General features: G+C 39.3%; 1 protein-coding gene across 1 annotated transcript in view; it reads left to right on the forward strand.

Moving 5' to 3' along the window:
• LOC142243871 (uncharacterized) overlaps positions 1–14,666 on the forward strand; it is a 42,328-nt gene extending 27,662 nt beyond the window's left edge. The window contains exons 5-8 of the mRNA XM_075316074.1: positions 828–1,043; positions 4,179–4,431; positions 5,845–6,008; positions 14,444–14,666. Of these exons, the coding sequence (XP_075172189.1) occupies positions 828–1,043; positions 4,179–4,431; positions 5,845–6,008; positions 14,444–14,666 (856 nt within the window). The remainder of the gene's footprint in view (positions 1–827; positions 1,044–4,178; positions 4,432–5,844; positions 6,009–14,443) is intronic.
• The last annotated feature ends 222 nt before the right edge of the window (positions 14,667–14,888 follow it).

The following is a 14,888-nucleotide window of genomic DNA, read 5'->3' on the forward strand; positions in this document are numbered from 1 at the left end:
TATATTCTACAGGAGAGCACACACACAAGAGAGAAACACAGGAGAGACAGAGAACCCCCACTGACAATAAGATCTTACACTCTACAGGAGAGAGAGGACCCTACTGACCATAAGAGCTTACACTTTACAGGAGAGAGAGTATTATTAAGTGACTCTGTTTTAAAATCTCTGCTCCACTGGGACCCAGAGATGATGGTCCAGGTACTGACCACCACTGTACAAGGTATGCTGATTTGTAAAATATCATACCCAGAGGGCTTTATTAGGAGTCCTGCACAGCAATGCAAAAATACATTATCCTCCTTCCTGATGCTTCAACGGTATAAGAAATGGTGCTGTGCAAGTATTAATTTATTTATTTATTTATTTTTTATGTATTTATTTATTTTAACAATGAAACAAATCTCTAAATGTTCAAATTTGAGTAAATTTGCAAATTTCAGGAAATTTGCCTCAAACTTCATCCTCTGAGGATCAAACCGATCATCTCTAGTAAAAAAGATGCACTAAATTGTCTAATAATTGACATTCTATACATGAGTGATTACACTCTTCTACATCATGTATGAATTTCTGAATAAACATTCACTTTCAATCAATTATGTTTTAATTGCAAACCATGGTGGTCAAATCATTTTAATAAAAGTAATCATAATTTATATTGAGTATTGAGAGAGAACCCCCCGCTACTGTTAGCAGCCTTCTCGTGACATTATAACTCTAGTTTGTGTATTGTGTCACCCTATGTATCTGATCTGCTTCATATGAACATGTAGAAAATCATATTCAGTGTATAGTCTAACCATTCTTTATTTCTGTTTTTGAAGCCAACCAGAAAAAGAAATACAAATATATCGAAAAATGGCAAAGCATGCAACATTTGTAATATGGGCTGTGTTTTCTGAGCTGGACATGGGGCAGTGGCGATCCCATGATTTCTGGTCAATTATGCTCATGATGGCCTTGATGTGGTTTATAAGGCTTTATCTACATTATTGCACTCAGTGGCTTTTCCTCCAGGCTATTTCCATTCCCATTTTCACGTAAGTATAATTTGTTGGGATTAAAGTGCACCTGTCTCCAATAATTATCATTTTATGAATCAAAAACTCTATTATTTTTTTTTTTTTTATCGAGCTGCAGTTTTTGGAATATTGGAACATTATTACATTTTTACCAATATTTATTTATGATGCTTTTTTATGTATATTGCCTATGTTTAAGCAAAAGAAAAATAGATTTGCTGACAACACATAAATATATTCTATGCATCCCCTATTTTTAATACCAATTTGAATGCTTTGTTACATATATCCTCATCTCAGTTGTTCATTTGACCTTAATGGTACATTTTCTCTAAATTATGCATTATCAATCCTGTTCTTTTGTAATTTTCCATACTTTAAATATGACAAAAAATTGAATTACAATACTAGTGTGAATAAATCCTATTTCTGTGTAAATCCCTATTGGTAACAATATGACTTCGGATCTGAAGACAAATATCTATTTTAATTGAATATGTTAAGAAAAAAAAGAATATGAAATGTTTACTTGTAGTCTTATTGAATTCAATGATGCTGGAGTAAAACTGACAATTGGGTAGAGACTTAATTCTCCATTACTGATGCACGCAACGAAATATCTAACGATATGTCGTCGGGGTCACGGAATTCGCGACGCACATAATAATAATAATAATAATTTTATTCATTTATATAGCGCTATTAATTCCACAGCGCTTTACATACATTGGCAACACTGTCCCCATTGGGGCTCACAATCTAGAGTCCCTATCTGTATGTCTTTGGAGTGTGGGAGGAAACCGGAGTACCCGGAGGAAACCCACGCAAACACAGGGAGAACATACAAACTCCTTGCAGATGGTGTCCTTGGTGGGATCCGGCGTCGTTACCAACATCGTTGCATGTAACAGCTCCAAGCATCTGTTAATAATCAGAAATACTCACCTTATCGTTGATCGTTGACACTTCATTCATTTTCAAAATCTCGTTGGTCGTTGTGGACGTAGGTTGTTCGTTATTCCTGAGGCAGCCCACATCGCTACGTGTGACACCCCGGGAATGACGAACAGCAGCTTACCTGCGTCCTCAGGCAACGAGGTGGGCGTCACTTTCTTTCGGCTGATCTCCACCCCTCCACTTCTACTGGCCACCTGCCTTGTGACATCGCTGTGACGCCGCACGAACCGCCCCCTTAAAAAGCGACGTCGCTAGGCAGGTAAGTACGTGTAACGGGTCGTAACGATGTTGTGCACCATGGGCAGCGATTTGCCCGTGACGCACAACCGACAGGGGCGGGTGCTTTCACCAGCGACATCGCTAGCGATGTCACTGCGTGTAAAGCCCCCTTTAGTCCTAAATGAATGACTGTCATCCCACAAATATGTATTGCTTTTCTCTCCTCCTGAGCTCATCTCTCATTCTCAATTCATGGGAAGAAGTAGAGGCAGACACAGACATTCTGGTAAAAGTTGTACTGAGACAAAACTTATGTGGGCTTTACACATTACGATCTATCGTGCGATTGCACGAGCGATCGCACCCGCCTCCGTCGTTTGTGCGTCACGGGCAAATCACTGCCCGTGTCGAACAAAGTCGTTAAACCGCCATCACACGTACTTACCTGCTGATTGACCTCGCTGTGGGCGGCAAACATCCTCTTCCTGAAGGGGGAGGGATGTTCAGCGTCACAGCGACGTCACACAGCCGCCGGCCAATAGAAGTGGAGGGACGGATATGAGCGGGATCCCGCCCACCTCCTTCCTTCCGCATAGCCGGCGGGTGCTGCGGGACGCAGGTAAGCTGTGTTCATCGTCCCCGGGGAGTCACACGGAGCAATGTGTGCTACCCCGGGTACGATGAACAACTGGCGCCATGTTAAATAAACAATTTTTTTAAAACTCAGCGACGAGTACACGACTCACGATTTGTGAGCGATTCTGCATCGCTAGGAGGTGTCACACGAGATGACGTCGTGAACGATGCCGGATGTGCGTCACGAAAACCGTGACCCCCGACTACGCATCGCACGATAGCTCGTCTCGTGTAAAGCCCGCATTATACTTTAAATCTTTCATAAAAAAAGATAAAGTGTTGTTTTAGGAGAACTTGCGCTTTAAATGTTTGTGTTTGCATCTAGCCCCTCCACTTTCTATGCCCTCCCCACTCCATAGAATTTTATAAGCACCAGCTGTAATCTCCGATCGCAGTCATGTAAATCTGTATTCACTGAGTACAAATTTTACAAACTTAACCCCTAAACTGATCAATCCAGGACAAGAAAGAAGCAGGTTTTCTCTGGAAAACTACATTAAAAAGTTACCGTATTTTTCGGATTATAAGATGAACTTTTCCTACCAAATGTTTAGTAGGAAAATGTGGGGTGTGTCTTATAATCCAAATGTAGCTTAATGGGAGGCTCTAGATCTCATCTGAACACACGCCACCTTTGGCCCATTGATCTCCCAGCTGCGGACTTAAGAAAAATGGATCCCAGAGGTGGCGCGTGTGCAGATGAGATCTCGGCTTGTCATTGAGCCAATAGCTCAATCTGCGCATACGCCGACTTCAGGCGCCATTTCTTTGAAGCCTGCTCCGCCTACAGTTTATTTGTGTTTGTGTACCTCACAGTGCCACCACCAGTAGCGAGCATCTGGCCCCTCATTTGCACCGCCCGCAGCAACGCCCTACTCCATCACCGCTCCTGCCTCCTGTAACCGCACTCCGCTAATGCTGCTTTCCCCCCACTGGTAAGATACCACCGGATTATAAGACGGACCCCATTTTTTAACCTTTTTTTCTCTAAATTTGGGATGCGTCTTATAATCCGGTGCATCTTATCAACTGAAAGATACAATATTTATTTTCATGTGTCCTATCAATTTCTTAAATAAAAAATAAAACAATCTTTCAACAAAAAAAATAGGTATAAGGTATAAATTTAAAAAGCTGTAATATATAAAAAGAATGAAAGTTGTCCAAAAGTAGTCCAAATTAGTAACAATGCTTCAAATGTTTTAAGAATATTAATAACACATCACATTTAACTATTATATACAATATGGCAAGATTGTATGCTTAACTATTAATAAACCTGACAAATATTATTGTTTTCTATTTCATGTGAATATAATAAGGACTTCTCTTAATCCCCAGGTTTACATTTTACCCTCATACCGTGGAGCTGACCTATCAGCATTCTTTAATGCATACCAGAGAGGAGTTGTTTATGATCGTGGTGGGACCTATGTCTTTAAATGTGTCAATGCTCCTAATGATTCTTCTAAGATGGAGCTGTCAAATATTGTTTCACTCATTCCCCACTATCTTGTCAAAATTTATCATTGCTTTGGGTCTCTGGACTGTGCTAGACCCCTTGGCTGTATTTATAGTGGATTCATTCCTTGGGGTAAGTTATTAAAATAACTCCTATAATGGTTAGTCAAAAAAAGTGGAAAGTGTATTGTTTTTGCTCCTATGTAGTAGTATTAATCAATCACTTAGATGCATTGACAAAAGAATAAAAATAGCATATTTTTTTTCATATATGTAGTATTTTTTGAAAACTAGAAAATGCTTGATCACTTTAGCTTTATATTACAAGGTTCAAGTGTATTCTGCATTGTAGTATTCACCTGTAAGTGCATCTCAATAAATTAGAATATCATCAAAAAAATAATTTATTTCAGTAATTCAATACAAAAAGGGAAACACATACATTATATAGAGTCATTACACACAGAGGGATCTATTTCAAGTGTTTAGTTCTGTTAATGTTGATGATTATGGCTTACAGCCAATAAAAACCCAAAAGTTATCTCAGAAAATTATAATAATTAAACCAAACATCTGCAAAGGTTTCCTAATCATTTAAAATGGTCCCTTAGTCTTGTTCAGTAGGCTACACAGTCATGGGGAAAACTACTGACTTGACAGATGTCCAGAGGGCATGCAATGCGATTTTGATGGGGTGATTTTTTTTGCCAGGAGATACAAATTTCGTGCAGGAAATTGGTGTATAAATTTCAACAGCAAATGAGCATCTCTTGGCAAAAAAAAGCCCAAAATGGTTTTGACGCCATTTTGGTGAGCCTTTCTGCCAGGAGATGTAAATTTGGTGCAGAAATCTGGTGTCTACATTTCAGCACCAAATTTGCATCTCCCAGAAGAAAACATAAGCAATTGAAAGTACAATCCACATATGACTATGTCGATGGGAAAACAAAAAAGTTATAGCTCTTGGAAAAAGGCGAGGGAGAAAACAAAAGTGCAAAAATGAAAAATCACATGGTCCTGGTGAGGAACCTATTAAGTATAATTATGTATACTGTAATTAGATAACAGAAAAAGTTATAAAATGATTCTATAACTTTTTGTTTTATGTATTTAAGGCTGTGTTCACAAAGCGTTTTCTCAAACGTTCAATGGTTAAGTTGGGCTAACACCCAAAATCCCATAAATCAGGATTTGGGTGTAGGCGCCATTGACTAAAATGATGTAGACAGAGTCACAGTGCGCCCTGTCGGTCGTCACTCTCGGCTGTATACACCTAGTTATGGCAGGCAGGAGGCCATAGTTAACTGCATCTTGGTCTCCACCTCAACAAGGAGTGTAAAATGACAAAAATGATGTCCGACAGGATACCCTGTGACTACGCCTACATCATTATATTCAACGGTGCATATGCCCCAATCTCAATTTGGTTTCAGACTTAAGCCCAACGGCAGCACTGAACGTATACTGAAATGCAATGTGTGCATAGCCTAATTGAGATTGCATTATTGTAGAATTTTTGATCATTATTCATTTTTTTATGTTGTAGAGACTTTCCTATAGTGTGGAGAAGCCTATAGCAGATGCAGCAAAACTCTACTGGTTGTTCATCCGAATAGAGCAGTCCGGCACTCCTGGCATTCTCATTACTTTGCTGATATACACAATGATTCTTATCATATCCTGCTCCATTCTTTACCTCTATTTGCTGCGGTAAGAATGCACAATTGGAGATAGCAAGCAGACATACTAAATTTCTCATTGCCAAAACCATTTATAATACAACAGAGTAAGCATTTCTTTTATTTTATTGTTTTAAAAGCAGTGGGACAACAGATTGACATCAGCAGGTTGGTTTTATGCAGCCAGCATTCTAAAAGAGTAGAAAAAGCTGCTCATATTTAGTACGTAAGTTTGGGGGTTTCATTTGGGTTGACTATATTTTGCTTAAAAATCACAAATGCCATACATTGATATATAATGACATACAAAATCTAGAATGTCTCAGGACTTACCTTGGCCTGCATGGTAAAGCCTCACCAGTTGCCAATGGATATACAAAATTGGGCGACCATAATGTCCCAAGATGGAAGATACTATATCCTCTACTGCACAGGCACAGAACGCATTCAGCAAAGGTGCAAATAAAAAGTGCATTTAGATTAGCACTAACTGCTTTCACCATATATGCAGAAGAGGATGACACCAAAATCTCGTTAAGTTTTGGATATCATGGTTTGCTTATACGTATTACCAATGGCCACAAGGATAAGGTAATCCCTGGGGCTTTTTGATGGATCTTATATTCTTTTGGCCTTTATTATTTGAGCAGAAAGTGACCAATTTTATTAGTGTATGTTACAAAGCACGTAAAGTGACCGGTAATCAATGGTTTCAATGTGATTAAGCCCTGCAGTAAAACACCAAAATCAGATTAAGCCTTTTTCTATCACTTTGAGTAATGACCTGTGCTCTCTGACCATACACTTTATATTCATAAAAGGACACTCCTTTGCTGACCCCCATCTTTATTTTGGCTGTGACAGCACCCCTGAATGATTGCACTGCAACCATGTGATATCATAGTTGCAGGGCATTATAAGGTAACACGTATGGCCACGCAAATTGTTTTTAGCCTGCTCAATTCTTGCAAAAAATCACAGAGTATTTGAGGACCTGACAATTTCAGAAATTTTGGCTGGATGTTGATTCTTCTTGATCTGCTCATCTCTAGTCTCTGCCCAAAGAGCTTAAACAAACTAATGCTGGCCATATACATATGACAACTAAATCTCTTGTGAATTATGTGCTTTTAATGAGAAAGATAAGCATGTCCCTTTCAGAAATGTTTGGCAGCAGTTTACAGTCATATGAAAAAGTTTGGGCACCCCTATTAATGTTAACCTTTTTACTTTATAACAATTTGGTTTTTTGCAACAGCTATTTCAGTTTCATATATCTAATAACTGATGGACTGAGTAATATTTCTAAATTGAAATTATTGTACTAACAGCAAATGTGCAATCCGCATTTAAACAAAATTTGACCGGTGCATAAGTATGGGCACCCTTATCAATTTCTTGATTTGAACACTCCTAACTACTTTTTACTAACTTCGCACTAAATTGGTTTTGTTACCTCATTGAGCTTTGAACTTCATAGGCAGGTGTATCCAATCATGAGAAAAGTTATTTAAGGTGGCCACTTGCAAGTGTTTCTCCTATTTGAATCTCCTATGAAGAGTGGCATCATGGGCTCCTCAAAACAACTCTCAAATGATCTGAAAACAAAGATTATTCAACATAGTTGTTCAGGGGAAGGATACAAAAAGTTGTCTCAGAGATTTAAACTGTCAGTTTCCACTGTGAGGAACTTAGTAAGGAAATGGAAGAACACAGGTACAGTTCTTGTTAAGCCCAGAAGTTGCAGGCCAAGAAAAATATCAGAAAGGCAGAGAAGAAGAATGGTGAGAACAGTCAAGGACAATCCACAGAACACCTCCAAAGACCTGCAGCATCATCTTGCTGCAGATGGTGTCAATGTGCATCGGTCAACAATACAGCGCACGTTGCACAAGGAGAAGCTGTATGGGAGAGTGATGCGAAAGAAGCCTTTTCTGCAAGCACGCCACAAACAGAGTCGCCTGAGGTATGCAAAAGCACATTTGGACAAGCCAGTTACGTTTTGGAAGACGGTCCTGTGGACTGATGAAACAAAGATTGAGTTGTTTGGTCCTACAAATAGGCATTATGCATGGAGGCAAAAAAACACGGCATTCCAAGAAAAGCACTTGCTACCAACAGTAAAATTTGGTGGAGGTTCCATCATTCTTTGGGGCTGTGTGGCCAATGCCAGCACTGGTAATCTTGTTAAAGTTGGGGGTCGCATGGATTCAACTCAGTATCAGAAGATTCTTGACAATATGTGCAAGAATCAGTCACAAAGTTGAAGTTACACAGGGGATGGATATTTCAGCAAGACAATGATCCAAAACACTGCTCAAAATCTACTCAGGCATTCATGCAGAGGAACAATTACAATGTTCTGAAATAGCCATCCCAGTCCCCAGACCTGAATATCATTGAAAATCTGTGGGATGATTTGAAGCGTGCTGTCCATGCATGGCGACCATCAAACTTAACTGAACACTCAGTTTTGTAAAAAGGAATGGTCAAATATACTTTCATCCAGGATCCAGGAACTCATTAAAAGCTACATGAAGCAACTAGAGGCTGTTATTTTAGCAAAAGGAGGATCAACAAAATATTAATGTAATTTTTATGTTGAGGTGCCCATACTTTTGCACCGGTCAAATTTTGTTTAAATGCGGATTGCACATTTTCTGTTAGTACAATAAACCTCATTTCAATCCAAAAATATTACTCAGTCCATCAGTTATTAGATATATGAAACTGAAATAGCTGTTGCAAAAAACCAAATTGTTATAAAGGAAAAAGGTTATCATTAATTGGGGTGCCCAAACTTTTTCATATGACTGTATCTCCTAGAGCAGCGGGCCCCAACCTTTCTTACCTTCAGGTCTACATTCAACTCTGAAATGGTCGTGATCCACATCCAGTGCCATTATCTCCCCACCTTCACAGTAATGACAATCAGAATCTCCCATTATCAGTGGAATTATAGCTGAAACCTCCCTGCAGAAAGCATACTGAGATCTTATGCCCCTTCTAGGCACTTGTATCAATCACTCTTACTTCATTAGGGAGCCGCTAACACCAGCGAAAGCACCATCACTGGCACCAGACATATGGGTGTGAATAGTACTAAACATAAGTTATGTTTGGGGACGAATTGGAGAACATTATGAGCTATAACATACCTCTTGTCTCTGATATAGCAGGATGATGTTACCTGTGACAGAGATATCATCAGTTTGAATCAGTGTTCCATGTAGAACAGTCTGTCTGATCTGAACTGACTAATTGTTAGCCTATTTTTTCATTTCGATAAACCTGGTAAATTGGAATTTCAAAACATTTTTTCTTCTCTAATCAGTGTATTTGTACATCTTTATTATGATGATTATAAAGGGTATTTGTATACCTACTTGAGAACTAAACCACACTGGGTAGCATGTGAAAAGAGTAATAAATAGATAGAACTTATAATTACCTCTCAGTAAAGGCACACATATGTACCAAATTACTTAAGTTCTGGTCAACCCACCTAGAAAATAGGTGGTTGTTTGGGCAGTTAGTACACAGAAGAAGTGGAGTTGTTAGAAGATCAATTCATGATGCAAAGAAATATGAAGCTAATAAAAGTATTTCTATGATTTGTTTGCCATTAGCGTACAGGACTTAGCTTTAATATGTGCAGATGGCTCATCCTTTCACTGTATAATACACATATACTTTATAGTATTTCATGTCTTCCCCAATAAAAATATACTATTTTATTAAAATAGTGTAATTATCCTTTTTCTCCTTCGAAAATTGGAATTCACGAGTCTTCCTGTTTGCTTTGATGTTGAATAGCAAAGATTAATTTCCAATGTGCATTTCATAAATAAGTACATTTCATAATATTTAAAATTAAACGGAGAAATCCTTTTTCACCCACATGTCTAAATGTGAAAAATAAGGCAGATTGTTACTATAATATCAAAAGCTTTCAGATTTGATATGCACAGTATTCATCCTTTACTTTGAAATATACATTGAAAATCCTGTTTACTTTAGCGGTGGATGCTAAAGGGATAAAGGTTGACCAAAGTGAGCAGAATGCAGAGCGAAAATTATGAAGCACCCAAAATTATAGATATGTAAGCAAGTAAAATAAACAGCTATAAACAGTTTAATAGAAAAGGAATCTGTAGTAATAAGTCACTATTATCTCTGGTTAATTGAATCCGGCAGTTCCGCAATGTGCGTGAAATTATGTGTATTTTCTATGTAATATTACATGCAAATTAAACATAATTTCTGTTGAAGGATAAAAAAATCCTAAACACAAAATAATCCTCATCTGTATGTCTGTAATTTTCATAGACATTTATAGTCCAGATATTGAAAGAATGTTTCTAAATACAGAAAAAGAATAGTTATTTAAATTAAAAAAAAATGTGAAAAAAAAATATTTTCAGTCGTTGACCACTTTATTTTATATTGGAGATAAAATCAATTTATTAACAATATTGTGTAATCACAATTAGGTTAAATTCTCAAGACACAAACAAATAGAAAATTATCCAATTTTCATCCACCAAAAATAGATGGTTTTCATATATGTTGTCATTCATATGACATATTTATAGCATCCATTTTAATACATCATCAGTTATTAAAATTTTAAAGACTGAATACAGTTTCCTATGTTAACCCCTTAAGGACTGAGCCAGTTTTGTCCTTAATGCCCAGGCCATTTTTTGCAATTCTGACCAGTGTCACTTTATGAGGTTATAACTCTGGAACGCTTCAACGGATCCCGGTGATTCTGACATTGTTTTTTCATGACATATTGTACTTCATGATAGTTATAAATTTAAAATGATATTTTTTGCTTTTATTTGTGAAAAAATCGGAAATTTGATGAAAATTTTGAAAATTTTGCAATTTTCAAACTTTTAATTTTTATGCCCTTAACCCAGAGAGTTATGTCACACAAAACAATTAATAAATAACATTTCCCACATGTCTACTTTACATTAGCGCAATTTCTGAAACAAAATGTTTTGGGGTTAGGAAGTTAGAAGGGGTCAAAGTTCATCTGCAATTTCCCATTTTTTCAACAAAATTCACAAAACCATTTTTTTAGGGACCACATCACATTTGAAGTGACTTTGAGAGGCCAAAGTGACAGAAAATACCTAAAAGTGACACCATTCTCAAAACAGCACCCGTCAAAGTACTCAAAACCACATCCAAGAAGTTTATTAACCCTTCAGGTGCTTCACAGGAACAAAAGCAAAGTGGAATGAAAAAAAGCAAAAAATAAAATTTTACCTAAAATGTTGCTCTACCCCAAATTTATTCACTTTTAGAAGAAATAACACAACAAAATGAACCCCAAAACTTGTTACCCACTTTCTTATGAACGCGCCAACACCCCACATGTGGTCAGAAACCTTTGTTTGGACAAATGGGAGGGCTCGGAACAGGAGCAACAATATTTGAATTTTGGAAAGCAAATTTGGCTGAAATAGATTGCGGGCACCATGTTGCATTTACAGGTCCGCTAAGGTACCTAAACAGAAGAAACCCCTCACAAGTGACGCCATTTTGGAAAGTGGACCCCTCAAGGCTTCTATCTAGGGGTATAGTGAGCATTTTGGATCCACAGGTACTTCACAGATTTTGATAACGTTACATTGTCACATTGAAAATTTTCATTTTTTTCTCAAAAATGTTGATTTAGCGACACATTTCTCACTTTTTCAAGAGGCAACAACAAAACGTGTACTCCACAGGTTGTTATCTAATTTCTTGTGAGCGCAGGGATACCCCACATGTGGCCAAAAACCTTTGTTTGGATAAATGGGAGGGCTTGGAATGGAAGGAGCACCATTTGAATTTTGGAAAAGTTGAAGTAAATTGCGCGCACCATGTCACATTAGCAGGGTCCCTTGGGTACCTATACATCAGAAACCCCCCACAAGTGACCTCATTTTGGAAACTATACCCCTCAAGGATTTTATTCAGGAGTATAGTAAGCATTTTGAATCCACAGGTACTTCACAAAAATGTTGCTAGTACACAGTGTCAGCCTTCCTGCAGAGATGTGAGTGTTGTCCACGGGAGAACGCAGCTGCCCATGCCCACGATTTGGGTTCAGGCTGCTGTGGACTTTGGCTCTATTCTACCTGCAGAAAACACTCATCTCCGCAGCATAAATTGACATGCTGAGGCTCGGGAAGCTGCGCCACAGGTTGGTTTATGCTGCAGAAAAAAGAAACACAGTGGGCATGGGATTTCTAAAAATCCTTCCACTGTGCTTCTACTGCACAACGCAGCGTTATGGACGCAGGGAAAACACTCTGCGCCCAAAACGCTGCAAACCCTGATTGTGGGCACACAGCGTAAAATGCTACAATGGATGAATGGATAGATGTCAAACATATATATAATGTCCACCCCCCTCTGCAGATTCTAAGCTGGCGCCCTTTAGTGCCTTTCATGTGACACTAAAGGGTGTCTAGCCTTGTATTTAGCCCAAAAGAAAAAAAAATAATTAAAATAAATGACGTGGGGTCCCCCCTATTTTTGATAGCCAGCTAGGGTAAAGCAGACAGCTGTAGCCTGCAAACCACAGCTGACAGCTTCATCTTGTCTGGTGATCAATTTGGAGGGCTCCCCAAGCTGTTTTTTTTTTTAATTATTTATAAATAAATAATTAAAAAAAACAAAACAAACGTGGGGTCCCCCCAAATTAGATCACCAGCCAAGGTGAAGCTGACAGCTGGGGTCTGGTATTCTCAGGATGGGAAGAGCCATGGTTATTGGACTCTTCCCAGCCTAAAAATAGCAGGCCGCAGCCGCCCCAGAAATGGCGCATCCATTAGATGTGCAAATTCTGGCGCTTCGCCCCAGCTCATCCCGCGCCCTGGTGCGTTGGCAAACGGGGTAATAAATGGGGTTGATACCAGATGTGTAATGTCACCTGGCATCAAGCCCAGCAATTAGTTATGTCATGGCGTCTATCAGATACCCGACATAACTAATTGACAGTAATAAAAAAAAAATTGACAACAAAAAAAAATGTATTTGAAAAAACACTCCCCAAAACATTCCCTGATTAGCCAATTTATTGAAAAGAAAAAAAAATCCGCTGTAATCCATTTGGACATCCCAAGTCGACTCTGGACCTTCTAGAATATGGGGGACACGTTCAGGGAACGTATCCCCCATTTTCTAGGTGTGAGGACCCTCCATTTGAGGAGAGTGGGTGCAATGAATCTGCACCCACCCTCCCTGGGTCACAGCTGCAGTGTGCCGAGCAGCAGCAGCAGCCAGCGTCTCTGAACACAGGAAGCTGTCAGCTGCTCGGCACATGTGACCGGCGTCTGCTGTGAAGGAGCCGGAGGAGGGGGCCGCGGGGGATCAGCGCTCCGACAGGTATGTATGACACCGGGGAACACCGGGGGGGATAGGGGGTGACTTGGCATGGCCTGGGGAGCAGGTTTCTGTCGCATGTGTTATGGCACATACGACAGAAACCATAGGAACAGTGTGAATGTGGCCGGCGCGCTGCTGTGCTCGCCGCTGCGCGCGGCCATCTTGGATTTTCGGGAGGGGGTTGGGGGTCGGGGGGGGCACTTTGGGGATACCGGGGGACCGGAGGGAACCGAGAAAGAGATTTATCTCCCATCTGACATGTTTGATCATGCCAGATGGGAGATAAATAATTTTTTACCGGCGCGGTCATTTACTATAACTTGATGATCGGTATACGGTGTATACCGGTCATCACGTGACTGGGGACCGGAAAAACCGGCCCGAATCATGATCTCCAGGGTCTCAGCTACCCCCGGTAGCTGAAACCCCGGAGATTTTCTGACGCTGGGGGGCGCTATACACTTTTTTCTGCCCGCCGTTTTAAAACGGCAGAAAGGAATAAGTACCCTTTTTTGGTGCCGTTTTAAAACGTAATGCGGTCGTAAAGGGGTTAAAGAATTGCTTGTATCTTTAAAAACTGGATCCATTGATGCAGATGGTAAGACCCAGCTATCAATTTATTCATGCATTCTCAGGAGTAATAACAAAAGATCAATCAATCACATTATAAAACATATCATAGATCACTGGCAGATACAGAAAAAAGGAGACCCTGTGTAAGAATAGTATAGAGGGCCCTTTTAGCCCAATAACCCATCAAAATACACAATTCCACCTATTTTGGAGGTAGAAATGTGCCCTTTTACCTCTAGGGCCACAGGCTGCACCAATGATATGTCGGCCCCTGTCATTGATAGGTGTCCAAACCTGTAAATTAGAGATGATCGAATCTTTTCAAATAAAAATTATCAATAAGATAGTCGAACACTGTCTGCACAGATAGGAAATCCATGCAACATCATGTTACACCGCAGGCCAAGAGGACCATGCTTTTCATCTAACTGCTTTTTTGCATTTATATACTAAAATGTGTGTATTACAGCTAACAAATTAGCAGCTCTTTTTGTTTAACAGGATACACAAGGAAAGTTGGATACTGGACATATTTCAACGCGTTACTAGTGATGAAGGGGTCTGCCATGTTCCTTATGACATGGAGATATCTAATCAAGAATTAAGCCATATTGTACGAAAAGCTGAGCAATGGCGAGGTATTAATGGAGAACGAAAAAAGGTAGGAAAACGTACTATAAGTGAAAGTATTTTACAGGTCCAGAAACATCTTACATGTTACTAAAGATTGCTACAGCCAAAGAGGGCTCATGACCTCAGGTATAGCAACACTGTTTTTGCCATAAAGCCTTGCAAATATCACATCACATGGTACAGTGTAACCAATCAGGAGGGACTATCAGAACTACTATAAAAGCTGAGGCAGGGAATGCAGGTGACATTTTACTGTATTACAGGCTATAGAAAGGTATTATTAGAGATATTGACAGAAAAGGTTAAAACACTG

This window comes from Anomaloglossus baeobatrachus, chromosome 6 (genome assembly GCF_048569485.1).
Source record: "Anomaloglossus baeobatrachus isolate aAnoBae1 chromosome 6, aAnoBae1.hap1, whole genome shotgun sequence".
NCBI classification, from domain to species: domain Eukaryota; kingdom Metazoa; phylum Chordata; class Amphibia; order Anura; family Aromobatidae; genus Anomaloglossus; species Anomaloglossus baeobatrachus.